Source organism: Octopus bimaculoides, chromosome 3, assembly GCF_046866305.1.
Source record: "Octopus bimaculoides isolate indiv1 chromosome 3, ASM4686630v1, whole genome shotgun sequence".
Lineage (NCBI taxonomy): Eukaryota > Metazoa > Mollusca > Cephalopoda > Octopoda > Octopodidae > Octopus > Octopus bimaculoides.
The window spans coordinates 107,439,437-107,455,236 of NC_142930.1; the positions used below are offsets into that span (position 1 = coordinate 107,439,437).

The window sequence follows — 15,800 nt, forward strand, 5'->3', positions numbered from 1 at the left end:
TGCCAATCTCTCCTTCATTGGACACTAAACTCTGCTTATGAAGACATGTTGGGGCAAGTTAAATCGAAATCGAAATTGAACCATATCCGATGACCGGCACCTGCACCAGTGGAGCACTAACAGCACTGTCCGAGCATGTTCATTGCCAGAGCAGCTGTCTAGCTTCCGTGCTAGTGACCCGTAAATAGCACCATTTGAGCGTAATAGTTACGAGCGTTGCCTTCTAGCACTTGTGCTTGTGGCATATTAGAAAATCATTCAAGCGAGGTCGTTGCCAGTGCTGCTGGACTGATTCCCATGCAGGTGGCACGTAAAAAACACCTTTTGAGCGTGGCCGTTGCCAGTACCATGTGACTGGCCCTCGTGCTGGTGGCACATAAAGGCACCCACTACACTCTCAGAGTGGTTGGCGTTAGGAAGGGCATCCAGCTATAGAAACTCTGCCAGATCAGATTGGAACATGGTGCTGCCTTCTGGCTTGCCAGTCTTCAGTCAAATCGTCCAACCCATGCTAGCATGGAAAGCGGATGTTAAACAATGATGATGATATATATACACACACACACACACACCAGTCTCCATATCTGCTCACCTGGATTCCTCTTGTAGCTTCTATTTACCCCACTGACTTAGTCTTTGGTAAAGATTTCAAAGTGTAAGTTCAAATCTTTTGAGCGCTAAGTATTTTCTATATAGAGATTCTTTCAATCTATCCTGTTAACTTTCTCTCTCACTATATGTGTGCGTACCTGTGTATATATGTGTGTGTGTGTAGATATTTATATGCACGTGTACACACAACACATGCACACATACACACACTCACATATAGCAAGAGAGAGAGAGAGAGAGATTGATTATAAATATCAGTAATTTGGCTGAGGGAAAATACTTCAAGAGAATCCTGTGTTCTAAATGTAAATACAGTTGAGTCATGCATATGTGCAGTGATGAGTTGAAAAACAACTTCAGCTGAGATTATTTTAGCAAATAGTTTTCAAAAACTTCCTCGGATGGTGTTTAAAACTCTAAAATCCATAAGCAGAAGAGACAACTCCAATGAAGCATTATAGTTTGTTTTTAACTAGTGTCTACTATTGTACATCAGCTAAGATTTTCTTAAGTTTCTTTTAAGCCCAGTATTATTTTTATAATCTCCAACTTTTTACAAATATACATAATCAAAAAACTGTCTACTGTTCTTTCATTTAAGTGCAAATACTTCTTTCACAGCTGTTTTGGCTTGATAAAGAATATTACATTTATTATGAATCTTAATATCTCTCTTTCATTATATCTTGATCATTTAGCCTGATTTTTCAGAGAAGCTAGATTCTATGCCTAATCAGTATTGGAGATAAATTCCTTACCCTATTACTAATTCAAAAATTAGTTTGCATTCAATTATGCTTTCAATTCTCTATGTCTTTTGTTTGATCGTCAATTGATGTTTTGTTTTTGAAAATCTGAAGGAAGATATAAGCACCTTAACAAGCTGGGCTTACGTTACTGTAATGTTGCAGCTAATGTTGTTGCTAATATGCTGGTTAATATGTTATCTTTTTTTTTCTCTCTCTTTCTCTCCCTTCATCCCGCTGTATCGGCTGCTGGGGGCAGGATTTTGAGGTAATGGCTTATGGTGTCTGTCATTTGTAGATCACTCTTCACTCTACAACTTACCCTTTCTTTTTACTCCACACACTTTTGCTTCTTGTCTACATTTTCTCCCAATTTTTTTTTTAATTCATAGAGACATTTATTTGGATTGTTATGTGTATGAACACAACTATTACTGAAAATCATTTTTGTTTCAAACTAGTGCTTGCCCTCTCTATGCTTTTCAGTTTATTTTAATTTGGTATGTTGTTTGTATGCTTATTTTACACCTGAGTTGAATCAATGTTAGAAGTTGTGATTGCTTTGCTAGCACCTTGCAAATTGTCAGGAAAAATATTATATGACCTGATTTGATAAAATCCTATATTCAGCAAAATACATTGGTTATAGTGGGTATAAATTTTAAATCCAATTTAATTACATTTAAATATCCACATTAATCAAGGTGTTGATTAAATAAATTCTAATTTTCATCTTGGCACCTATTTTTCCCTTTCATTTGCATCTGCTAGATTTATATTGCTTATATGTAGTTTGTAGAGCTATTGTTTTGTTCAGTTCAGTTAGTCAGTGTGAGCCACTTATCCTCTTTGTCCACAAGTGGTATACTTTTGTGAATCAACAGCTTTAAGTTGCTTCGTTTTTATTTTCAGTTCTTTATTGAGCTATGTCGTGTCAAGAAATGTTTCACACAGAAAGGAGGCATATTTGTACTAGAGGAGTTTGGTAAGAATTAAAGACTAACTCATTTTTGTTTTATTGCTTCTAGCTTCCGCTTTGGATGCAAACATTCCATTATGCACCAAATGATATCTAATTGCATGCTACTACCAAACATTTTGCCAGCGCATGCAAAATCCTTCCATTTTATTATCATCATACCTTTAAAACTACATAGGTATAAGTTTTCTAGAAATTTGAGTTAGGGTATTTGGAGTTTAAGATTAAATCCTACATCCATTGAAATCTTTTGGTAGAAAGAATATCTATTTAATCAAGTAAACATTTGAATTAAGTTAAATTTGCAGTTATGTTGAAGAGTAATAAATAAAATTTTATCCTATACTTTGGAGTATATTATGTATACATGGTATAAACTGAAATTAAATTCTAAGGTACATAATTTTTTTTTTTAAGAATTAATAAAAAGAAATTAACAATTGAGGCTGTTAAATAGGCTAGTAACAAATAGGTCATGAATTCAGTCAAACATGAAACTTTATTTTACTGTGCGAAATAAACTTAACTGAAAAAGCAATTAATTCACTCTTCAATGTAAGTGGTTAATTATAGCATTAAACTATTTACTCTAACAATTCAGATAAATATCTAAACCTGTTGCTCATCCAATATTAATAGTTTAGGGAAGCTGGTATAAACAGTGCTTTAAAGCATTTATTAACTTGAATGTATCTATAATTTGTTTGACTTCTGATTTCATCTTCAATACTCCTAAACAGCTATATTCAGAATGGTTTGATCTTGACAAAATTGTTATATTTACCATGCTTGTATGCATTTTGTTCAGTTTGGGACTAAACGCAGAAACTAAAGGGCCTTACAGATTGGACAATTATTCAAGCCTTATATTTAATAAAGATTCATAAGTTCAAGTAATAATACATAAACCTAGCAAATATAGCATTCAAACTGTAGTGATTTAAAAAGATCTTCTATCAGTACAATAATAACTTACCTAAACATTGTCAGTTTATAGGCACAGGTGTGGCTGTCTGGTAAGAAGCTTGATTCCCAACCACTTGGTTCCAGGTTCAGTCCTACTGTGTAGCACCTTGGGCAAGTGTCTTCTACTATAGCCTCAAGCTGATCAAAGCCTTGTGAGTGAATTTGGTAGTCAGAAACTGAAAGAAGCCCATCATACATATGCATATATCTATGTGTCTTTGTATATGTAATTGTCATCCACCTCTTCTTGACAACTTGTGTTGCTTTTGTTTACATTCCTGTTACTTAACTGTTCAGCAAAAAGTGACTGATTGAAAAAGTACCAAGCTTTAAAAAAATTATAAGTAACTGGAGTCAAGCTTTAAAAAAATAAGTAACTGGACAGCTATATTGAATATTATATTTTTATGATAAATCAAATGACATTGTTTAATCCCACAATTCCTTTCACAATTATTTCACATTAGTAAACATTAAATTATTAATCCAGGCTTTGGATATTTGACCTTCATTGAAACTTGATACGTTTCATGCACTTGAAGAATTCTTTTGAACTACTTAAATGCAACTCTACTTTTCCCTTTAAGTTTCCACTGTACCAACATATCTTTATAAGATATAACATATTTTGAGTGGCTCATATTATTATTATTATTGTAACAGAAAACATATTTAACTACAATCATAGATCAAAGATATGAAAACAATCTTATAACATATGCAGTAATACAAAACATTACATAAAAATTGTAATGTTCTATTAATAATATTCTGATTTGCTACAGTTATCTACATTCTTTGTTGTCAAATTTGTGGGTGGAAAAAACTAGTGCAATTGTGAAGTTGTTACATTTATGAGAAGATTGTAAAGCTGTCATGATATCTACCATAATGTGTTGTCTAAAAACAAAAATGAGAAAAGTCAAAAAAGGTAATTAGTAACATTGTAATCTTTACTTGTATCACCAATGGTGAACAAGAGCATCATTTCTCATGGACTCCCAATGTATCACTCTCTGGTCCAATACATTTCTGATGGCAAGAATGACAGAGGATTATATTAATTCCATGCAGAACAAGTATTCTTTTCTACTCTAGGCACAAGGCCTGAAATTTTGGGGAGGGGTCCCAGTCGATTAGATTGACCTGAGTATGCAACTGATACTTAATTTATCGACCCCGAAAGGCAGTCAACCTCGGCAGAATTTGAACTCAGAACATAAAGATGGATGAATTACTGCTAAGCATTTCACCCAGTGTAATAACATTTCTGCTAGCTTGCTACCTTTCTATGCAGAACAAATATCACAAGAAATTTCATTTGAAAAGCATCAGTTATTTGATTACTTTGTCCATATTTTATATCCTTCCCTGATATACATCAGTGAAAGATGTACACATGCAAAGCCACACACATACACAAATAAATAAAAAGACCTTCTGCGCCATATCCATCTATCAAATTCTACTCACAAGGTATTGGTTAATTCAAGGCTATGATAGAAGACACTTGTGAAGGGAACTTCTTCACCAAACAGCTATATCTCAGCCCAGATGATATGTAGTAGATGTTCAAATTTATTGAGTTGTCACAAAAATGTTATAATTCTCTTCTATAATAATATCATTGTTTAATATATTAGTTATTGACTATGTATAGCTGAATAACATGAACATAGATAGGTTGAGAGAAAACTGATAAGAAAATGGAACATTAAAGTACTGTTGATGAATCAGGAAAGTCAAGCAAGAGAATTTAGAATATTTTGCTGCTAGAAATAGGATTAATTTTGACGATATATTTCAAGAAATATATGTTGAGGTAGATAGTTGTCAAACGTCTCTCTTCTTTTGTACTAATAGACATAGGTATGGCTATTTTAAGAACTTGAATATGGGGACATTTATTTTTCAGTTGAAATCATCTTGAAGAGCTACTAGAAATATTCAAAACTCAGAAAATATCAAAGAAAATTGGGGTTTTTTTTTTTTTTTTTTGGTGGTGGGGTAGATATTGACTTAGCTATAAAGTTTTGAATATTGATGAATAATAATATATCGCCCATGGCAACATGACCATGTTATTTGTATATCTGTCTTTTCATTGTGTGCAAGAAATTTCACTCTTTAACTCACGTAAAATAATGAAACCTGTATCATAAGAAGGTTTGAGTACATTTTCATTATATAATGAATGTATTAAAAATTGCACTGCATATACTAGTCATATATATGCATGAGTGTGTGTGTATGTGTATAGAAAGACAATAGAAAGTTTGATGGCTAAATTTCATAAGTTTGAAGAAGATAAACCGGAGTATAAGATTCAAATAATGTAAGTGGGTAATGATAAATTGTCATGAACTATTTGTTATTCAAATATAGCATCAATGTTCATTATTAAATATAGAGTGACAAACAAGTTCTATAAGTTAAGTTAGGGATATCATGAAGTATTAAAAAGCTAACTAGAAATAGAGCATTGGGGACCAGTCTAGGCATGTTTTAGTTAATTCTGATACTTCAGTAAAGCATAACCTTTACCATTCTTGCCAAAGTAATGATGAATGAATCACTGATAGATGAATAGAACTATACAGTATTGCAGAAATGAGAAATTTTTTTACTTTATAACACCTTGCTGTTTATTAGACATAGCAGTAATGTATTGAGATTTCAAATCAGAATGATTCTTCCAGAAGTCAGTAGTTTCTTTGGAATGTGACAACCAGCAAAGAAACCTGCTATTGTTTCATTGCATATACAAGGGTTGTTTTCCAACTCTAGCCAATGGAAGTTCATGTAGCACTGCAGTATTTATGTAGAGATAGATGCATGTGACATACACATGTCAAAGCTACATACGAAATGCATGCAACCAATCGTTTTATACATATATATATATATGTGTGTGACCAAAATAAAATATGTTATATGAAATTTAATGCCTGCAGATTAAATAATTCAATGAGATAATTCATTTAAATGCAACAGTTAAATTAGTTTAAAAAATATAATGAATAAAAATGATAGTCAATGATTAATTTTTCTGAAATATGCTCAGAATTGTTTCCTGAAGAGAGAATTAGTTGATCAATAACCCTGTCTTTATTACAAGGTCTGTTGTTCTAAAATTTAAGACAGATAATTATATTGTCTCCAAGAAATTTATTGATACTGATTTTCTGGTAGTATTGAATAGAGCAGGCAACAGTTAGGTTCCCCTTTCTGTGGTTGTTGGAGTGACAGTGGGCATTTGAGGAATTAAAATGGAAAAGTAGTCCTCAATAAGAGAAAGGCAGCTGGATAGATGGTAAAAGTATTGTTAGTGTTTACAAAATTCAAATTTCATTAACTGTATACTATGTACCAGCACTAGTTCCTTCACACTTAAATTTTTTAATTGATTAATTTTTAGTTTGAATTGGTACAGGTTAGTGCTTGCAGATAACATGAACAGATAGAAAGTTCCAAAGAAATATCAGGTAAAGGATTTATTATGAGATCATCAAGATAAGACAATTTAATGTTGTAGAGTGGAGGACTGAGCCAAGTAAATTTACATTGGGATAGTAGACAGGTCATAAATTCAAAGGGACTGAAGTTTTAATATCATTGATTATCAAGTTGAAGATTACACCAGATATATTTGAATATACATTTGAATGGATGAGGATTTACTCTTTTTTAATTTAATTCAGTTCATTGCTAATATATTAATTAAATTTGTTCATATAATCAAAATTTTAACATTGTTTTATATCTTATAATAATTGTAATTTCATCTTAAACTTTAGGAAACATTTAAAAAGTTAAATTTTACTACAAAATAATTCAATATTTGAAATGAATAATTTATTTCATTCTAATTAGAATACTTATAATTGAAAAATTTCACTTAATGTTTCTTCTAAAATGTAAATTTTTGTGTTCCTAGCTGATTCAACCAAAATAAATGTTTGACATCAAACTTAAGCAGAAACCCACAATTACTACCATTTAAGCATAATATGCATTTGAATGTAGTTTAATCTTCAGATATTTAATTGATTATTAGATTTCAAATGTTGATAATTAATATATTGAATCTAATATTAATTATTGATTATCAGTGCTGCTCCGACAGAGTAATATCAATAATATGCAACTGAACATTTATGTAAAAAACCAAAACTAGACAAATTCAACATTATATGAATATAAATATTAGTTCTATGCAGTGTTATACTGATAATAGACAACTGAGACAGTGAACTAGTAGAATGATTAGAGCAATGGATCAGATGCCCTTCAGAATTTGATTATGGCTCTTTGTTCTGAGTTTAGTCACACTAAGAGCAACTTAGCTTTTCATTCCCATGGAGTTGATAAATTGAAAGTATTATCAAGTACTGGAGTTGATTTATAATCCTACAATGTATTTTAGATGGCTTCATACAAAGTGAAAAAAAGAAAACCCATAGGTTTGAAAGATGTGTTGAATGCATTGGGTGATAAATATAATGATAATGGCAATAATGTTAAAGGGAACAAAATGTATTGTTATTAATGACAATAAAGGATAATGCTGTATTCATATTAAAAGAGATTTTAGGTGGTGTCTCTGGTGGGGGGTGTGTATTAACAACAATGTAACTGTGTGTGTGGCTTGGGCTGGAGGGAGAGTAAGAAATGAGTGAGAGTGAAGAAAACAAAAAACTGGAAGGGTAAAGAACTCTATAAAAAGTTGGGATCATAGGTGGTGTGGGATATGGAGGTAGCCATGGTTGAAGTTTGTAACTTGTGTGTATATCATTTTCTTCTTTTTGTATGAAGAAAATTTAATCAATGGATAACAAGGTGAACCCACTGACTGCTCAGTGCAATACAAGTGCAATACAGAAGCTATGGTTTACAAAGCAGAGGTAGTATCAACCAACACTGTGAAATGACACGTTGGGGTGACAGAGAGCTCTTTCAAGGTCAGGCTGAATAACCAAAGATTTTCTTTTAAGATCTAGGAAAGATGCAGTACCACAATTTTTAGCCAGTTGTATATGGCAATTAAAAAAGTATGCAATGTCATTAAACACTTACTGGATATTGCTGGAAAGAGCTGGGCTGTATCTCAATAGCAGTAGATGTAAGCTGTACATGGCAGAAACAGTGGTCTGTTTATAAAGAGCTCATATGACCCAAGCTCTTTCCATATCTCAGAAGGTGAAATTTTTTAATAATGCTCTCATGAGTGTAAACTTATTTTAGCAATGTAGTCGTGTCCGCTTTGCACTGGAGTGCAATACACGCACAAGCTACAGGCATCAACCATAGCTCCTCTATATCCCATTCCACCTCTTGCCCCAACACTTTATAGGGATCCCCAGCCCTTCTACTCCCCCTCCAACCCCACCCACACAATCACACATACACAGACATACACATAACCCCTCAAAGTTACTAGCAAAATTTACTCTTTATTACTAAATAATATTATTACCATAAATAACAAGCAAATTGGTTTCCTCAGTCATTATTATTATTTTTACCACCCATTGCTTTTAACAAATCTTTCAAACTTAAGGGTTTTCATTTTATTTTCACAGTTTAACCTTTAACACCAATCCATGGAAAATAGCTCTTCCTTTCATCTATTTATGTAGATCTTCATCCTATATTCCACTAAAATTTCATTTTACTATCACTAAGTGACCCTAGTGTATATGTACCTCCAGTGCAAAAGTGGCTATATGTTTCTTGCCAACATGTTTGAAAAGACTTTGCTGTAGTCTCATGGCAAAATTCAATGTGAAAATTGATGGTAACATTCTGACCACTTACATGCCACAACCTGTAATATATTGATGGTAAAATTTATATACTTATATATATATATATATATATATATATATATATATATATATTCCATTCATTCGTTTTTACGTGTTTTTCCATGCTAGCATGGGTAAGACAAATATATTATTATAGTGTTTGTTTTTAGCAAACGACCTTTCTGCTACTGACCCTTATCTTTTTTTTTTTTTTTTTTTTTTTTCAAGTTAGGATCTCTTATTTCATGCATTTTTTGAAGTCACTAAACTAGCAGCTCATTGTTTTTGTCAGGAGTAATGACAACAACAATATTGCTTGTAACTTGCAAATTTCAAAGAGGCACACATGTAAGCAAACATACGTGTGCGTGCACACACACACACACGAGATTATTTCAGTTTTTATCCACCAAATTTACTCACAAGTCTTTGGTTAGCCCAGGGCTATAATAGATTTGCAAAAATACTGTGCAATGGAATGAGCCCAAAACTACAAGGTTAAGAAATTCGCTTCCACTTACCCATCAGAGCTGTTCTGGTGTGGAACACCTTATATTATTTTAATGAAGCCAATTGGCATGCCTCTATATGGTCACTTGATCTGCTAATAATCATAGCCAAATTTGCTTTAAATCCCACTATCTTCAAAGTATGACAAATTTTAGAAGGCAAGAACAATCAATAATATTGATTCCAGTAGTTGATGCGCATTTTATCTACATTGGAAGGATGAAAAATGAAATCTAAGAATGTAAAGGTACTTAAAGAAATATTGCACAGTGATTTGTCCACAACTCTATTGATCTTGTCATCGCAACAACTGGAAGTCTATGTGGTCTTATAGCCTGCTAAAAATAGCCACTAAATCTTTAGATTATACTCTACTATCTTAGAAACAGATGATTTATGTAATTCTGGATACACTGTGTCTAAAAATAAGATGAGATGATTATGACTGGAATGCCTTTGAACATATCTGATTAGGGCTAAGCTAGGGTTAAACAACAAACATCCACCATCAAGATGCTTTGACTTACCATTAAACTGACCTCAGATTCTCACATAATCACCAAGAAGCCTCACCTCCTACTACAAACCAACAATGAAGCCAACCTCCATGAGGTTGCTCAACCTACAAGAAACAGCGGCCAAATATTCCTCACACCACACCTTGCTCTATTAAAAAGGCATGTCACATTGGACACTGTAGTTATAGGTGTATAAAAAGACAGGAATGTTCCTGTTGGAAAGCTTTTCATTATAGATCTTCTTAGTTCAAGGTTGACTTAGGCTCAAACAATAAATACATGTCACATTGATAAAGTTTCTTCGTGGTTTCTTTATCTACTTTTAAATAGTAGACAAATTTCCCTGAACTCATGCCCTCTCATCTTCAAAACTTGATACATTGGTTAATTTTGTCTAAGGTGCACAATGTCTGTTAAAAATAAAACATAAAAAAAGATGAAGTGAAAACAACTGGAAAAGTTTGCTCAATCAGTTCCAACCTGGACCTAAATAATAATATAGTATTTTAATAATGTAACACAGTTTATGTTAGGTTTTTAATTCATCTTTAAGACAATTCAACCTTCACTATTAACATTATTCTAATAACATTTCAAAATATATATCTGGAGCATAGTTAAGGAATTGTTTTGCTATTCTAAACTAGTAACCAATTAATATGAAACAAATATTTCATTAATAATCTTTAAGCTAAAGTCAGATGTAACATTTAGAAACCTCTCCAAAGAAATCAACAACTAAAGATTTATATTTTTCTTTCATGTTGCTAACCCTTTTCATTATTCTCTTAATTTTTTTTGTCTTATACTTTTTTTAAATTCTCTTCTTTATAAAGTTCAATCTAATCTAAGTAATATTTATTTTTTGTTACATTTTTTCCCATGGGTTATTGAATTACACTTTCTATCTTACCAACTCCTAAACAGCGTTTGATTAATGAAACAGATTTCTTTTGAATGATGATTTATTGCTTTCAGCTTTTTTCATAAAAAATCCTTTTTTACCAACAGAATTTATATTTTCACATGATTAAGTAATGAACCTATTACAATCATTTGAAGGAATTATATTTATTTATTTATATTAGTTCATTTATTGCTAATTAATTCTTGTATCCTAATTTCAGAATGTCAGTGAATATATATCTAATTGGGTTACAAAAATTTCACAAATATTGCTAAATTACACATTCCCTTATTTCCACAATTCTCTTGAGTAGTTTAAACAATTTTTGTCAAAACCTTGTTAACATTTAGAAATTATTCTAAAATAATTTAGAAATATAATATTTCCTTAATATTTTGCTTTAAAATTTTTTCTTCAATCACACTTATCAAAATTATAATATACTTCTAATTCAAGCAAAATATTCAATAACAATTACTCATAAAAATGCAATTAAAATAGTTTTGTAAAATGACAGCTGCTTTGGGCTGGTTCTAGTGAGACCTTGTAGCTAGAATAAGAAAGAAGTAGGGTAACTAAGGTAAGACTGTAAGAAGCATTTTTAATAAATGTAATATTGTATGATAGTGAAACACTAGCATTGAATGTGAAGAATCTGCTGAAGAAGAGAAAGGAGTTAGGTGTGATCTATAAGATGCTTAAAGTTTAACTTACATGGAAGATGGAATTAAGAATATTAGCTAAACTGGGCAGAAGAGACAACTGTACTGCTATGAACAGGTTATGTGAAAGAACAAAGAGCATTACATAAAAAATGTATCATACACTGACATTGGAAGGTAGCTATGACAAAGATATGGAAGGAAGTGGAAAAGTCTGATCTCAAAGAATTCACAAATTAGATAGCTGAGAAATGGGACAAGTAATAATTAGCCATATCGCAGACTCACCCAACCTATGCCAGTACGGGAATAGACATCAAATTGATGAAGATAATGACAATCTTCAATGAGCAAAAATATTTGCAGTTTGACATTAATATGTTGTTAGGTAACATCACTTATCTCTTGAGCTTTTGTCAGATTGCACCATAGCAGTATATGCTAATACCACTTTCACTGACCTACACTTTACCAACTCTGACGAAACCCAAATTCCACTCTTCATTCTATAGATTAATGACCAACATGCTGTCTCTTTAAACACTGGTTCTGTATAGATAATACTCTTTTAGTCCTTATTTACCTTGTACACCTAAATGTCATTAACATGTAACTTAAATATTTCATACCAAACTTGCATTGTTTCCACAGACAGAGACCCCAGAAATATCTTCCAATGAGGACAAAGTAATCTAGTACTTGTCAGCAGCACAGAATCTCAATTATGGCTCATGTCCAGGAAATACTGTTATATCTCATTCTCTCTTTAGTCATGAACGTTGCTACAAGTACTAAGCTTCACAATATCTAACAATGTTTCCTGATGAACCCTTCCACTTCATAACATAGCTAAAACTCTATGTGTATGTACTCGTATGCTTATGTGCACATGCATGTATGCGTATACACACACAGCTCATTTTATATCTGTCTTCCATGTTGGACCTGATGAGCTAGTGGACTGTGTCATGCTTCAATGGTTCTGTGTTGGCATGCTTTCTATGGCTAGATGCTCTTTCTAACTCCAGTCATTTTACAGAATGTAGTGGGTACATTTTTTATGGCACCAGCACTAGTGAGGTCACCATGAGAGACTAAAGAATTACCATAACTGACCGAATATGAGAGAGTATAATAATTTTAAGTGAGCTGATGAAAGGAACAGATTTATTGTTGTGATAGGTGCTAGTGGGAATAGTAAAATAGTAGATACTTTTGGGAGGAAAAGTATGGAATGAACAAGGGAAGGAAGAGTGTCAAGGGTTCCTGTAAAAGAGAGTGATAAGGGTAGGTTGTCTAGGAGAGTTATAAGGGTGACTGTGGGTAGAAGGTGGGAGAAAGTGTGCATGACATACGGAAAGAGATAAGTGTGTCAAGGATCCAGAGAAGCTGTGAGAGGAAGATCGTTACAGGCTAAGAGAGTAGTGGGATGCCATAGATGATGGAGAGGAATAGAATAGTGAATATTGAGGTAATGAAGAAGTTGTTTGGAAAGGCTAGTGAAATAGGGACAAGGTTAGAGGAACAGTGCATAAATACAGCAAGCACAATGAGAGACTGGAGAGGACTATTGATGTTGGAAGAGAGCAGGATAAATGCAGTGAAAACATCCTACAAGATGGCAGGCTAGGAAGCACTGGACTGATGCAATAAAAGCCTTCCAACTACTCCCTTTGTTCACTTCCTGCAATAATTGCCTGAGAGAGTGGAGTTTCTTCCATGTAGCATGTTACCAACTGTTGCTGTACATTTTGTCTTTTACCAGTTATCCTGAATAGTTTACATATTTTTTAAAGAAAAATATCAATTATCTACAATGCAATTAGTATACATTTCGTATAACTATCAATTTCCCGATTTCAGCGTTTTGTGATTAACTGAACTCCTGTCTCATAAAATGATAATAATTTAACTTCTCACCTGTGTCTGAAAATAATTCTTTAAAACCTTAAAAATTTACCTTAAATAATCAGTAATTGACTTATTACTAGAAAGAAAAAATAAAATCTCATTCAAGTACAGAAGTCAATTAAATTGCCATATCCCTACTCCTAAATTTGTGGACTTGTTCCTAAGTTAGAAATTACTATTAAGTCTCTAATAAGCAAATATCACAAAAATTACTTTATACTTTCAAGAACTTAAAACTTAATATAGATAGGGAGTTAATATTAACAAATATTACAGATGCATTTCTACAATATAAACTGTACCCTCAATATTTTACATTTTTTTCATAAAATTATTATAAAAGTGTGTTTTACTTTTCAGTTATTCAGGATACTTTCCATTGAATAATTTTCTTTGTTTTCAGTAATCTGTAAATTAGAAGTCTTTTCAGAATCTTTCAAGACTGCACAAGCTATCAGAATGTATTGAAATACTTGCAATATACAATATCTGTGACCTCCATGAAAGTCAGAACTAATCCAGTTCAAATCTATTGTTTTTAATTGTTATTTTGCAGAACCATTAATTGGAAAATAATATTAGCATGAAAAGAGATTTTACAATTCAGTGCCAAGATTGAAAAAGTAACAGCTATGAAGGAATTGGCTACATCTCTTCAGTGATAGAGTATAGTTTGCACCCTCTTTGGGTCATATATTACATGACAAAGTAATTCATAATCTAGAATCTATCACTAATTAAAGATTGTATTTTCTCGGAATTTCTGATCTTAAAACTTTTTAAAATAGAAATCAGAATATTCTTATTTCTTTATTGCCCGCAAGGGCTAAACATAGAGGGGACAAACAAGGACAGACAAAGGGATTAAGTCAATTACATTGACCCCAGTGCGTAACTGGTACTTAATTTATCGACCTCGGTGGAATTTGAACTCAGAACGTAATGGCAGACGAAATGCCGCTAAGCATTTCGCCCGGTGTGCTAACTATTCTGCCAGCTCGCCGCCTTACTCTATGTAGTAAAAATTGTTGCATAAGTATAAAATATGAAAATAATTATATTGGAATAAAATACAAATGTCTAAAATTTTTAAGTGTGAGCTATATACAGTGGTGGTAGGAAGATAATTTCAGTATACTCTAATTCAGCCGATCTATGGCACTGCTGTAGTTAACTAAACAATCTTAATTTTCCAAAGTTGCTTTAGTCGTTTGTCACTTACTTTACACATCTCTGCAACTGATAAACTCATGGTGAGGTAATGATTGTTAGAATCAGATTCTGCATTATTGTCCATATGGCCATGAATTCAAAGCTTGTTGCTATATACCATTGAGCAAAACTCAAATCATCTTGCTCTTGTTTTGTTAACTAAATAAAGTGGGTTCTTCTATTTCAATGGTTGTGGTTAGTTATATGCTGGTCATCCAGCTATAAAAACATTTATCCAAACAAAAACTATCCTGTACATATACAGAAAAACTGGATGCACAGTAGGCAAAAAAAATTCAACCTGGAACTGCAGCCTGCCAATTTACAGTGCAGACTTACTCTTAACTGGTACTTATTGAGAAAGCATTGTCATGTAGTTCAATCTGTTTTGTGTTGGGTATTTGTATTAAGATTACAATCTGGATTAATGGTTTGAGGTATAACTTGCATAGATGTTTCTTCTTTGGCTAAGCTAAAGTATTTTCACAAAGGTGATACCTACTGTTTCTATGTACATGTCTTTTCATTGTAATAATTAAAATAATAAAGTACATTAAAATTAGAGTAAATTCAGCTTGTAGAACTCAGCAAGTGTTATATTTCTGTATCCACTCTATATATGTATGTCATACTATCATTCACTCTTTAGCACTTCTATAAGTAACATCAATATATGTAACCTAGAGATTTCATGTCTATCTCACACTGCTTCTTTGAACAGAGACTTCAAAACAATTCTTAAATTGAAACATGAAAATACAATCTCCTTCAGCAGCAATAGAAATATCAGGTACACACTACTGCACATCCTCTTTATGTACAAACAACACAGAATTAAAGCACTCATAGCTGCTGCATTATATTTGATGATTGCTCAAGGAGACCTTACATATGATATTGCTAAAATTACCTCCCAAAAACTTAGTTTGTTCAAGTCTCATTAGTTATATCTATATTGATTAACATTGGA

The 15,800-nt window shown here is 32.4% G+C and overlaps 1 protein-coding gene across 14 annotated transcripts in view; it reads left to right on the plus strand.

The window, feature by feature from the left end:
- Positions 1–15,800, plus strand: part of LOC106882707 (MAP kinase-activating death domain protein) — a 187,391-nt gene that overhangs the window by 148,248 nt on the left and 23,343 nt on the right. For 10 of the 14 annotated variants that reach the window (XR_016241167.1, XR_016241169.1, XM_089349432.1 and 7 more), the window contains one exon: positions 2,271–2,343. The exons of the other annotated variants lie outside the window; for them this stretch is intronic. Coding sequence is in view for 8 of the 10 variants with exons in the window: in XM_089349432.1 (XP_089205558.1) it covers positions 2,271–2,343 (73 nt within the window). In the remaining 2 variants the exon portion in view is untranslated. The remainder of the gene's footprint in view (positions 1–2,270; positions 2,344–15,800) is intronic. 14 annotated transcript variants of the gene reach the window in all.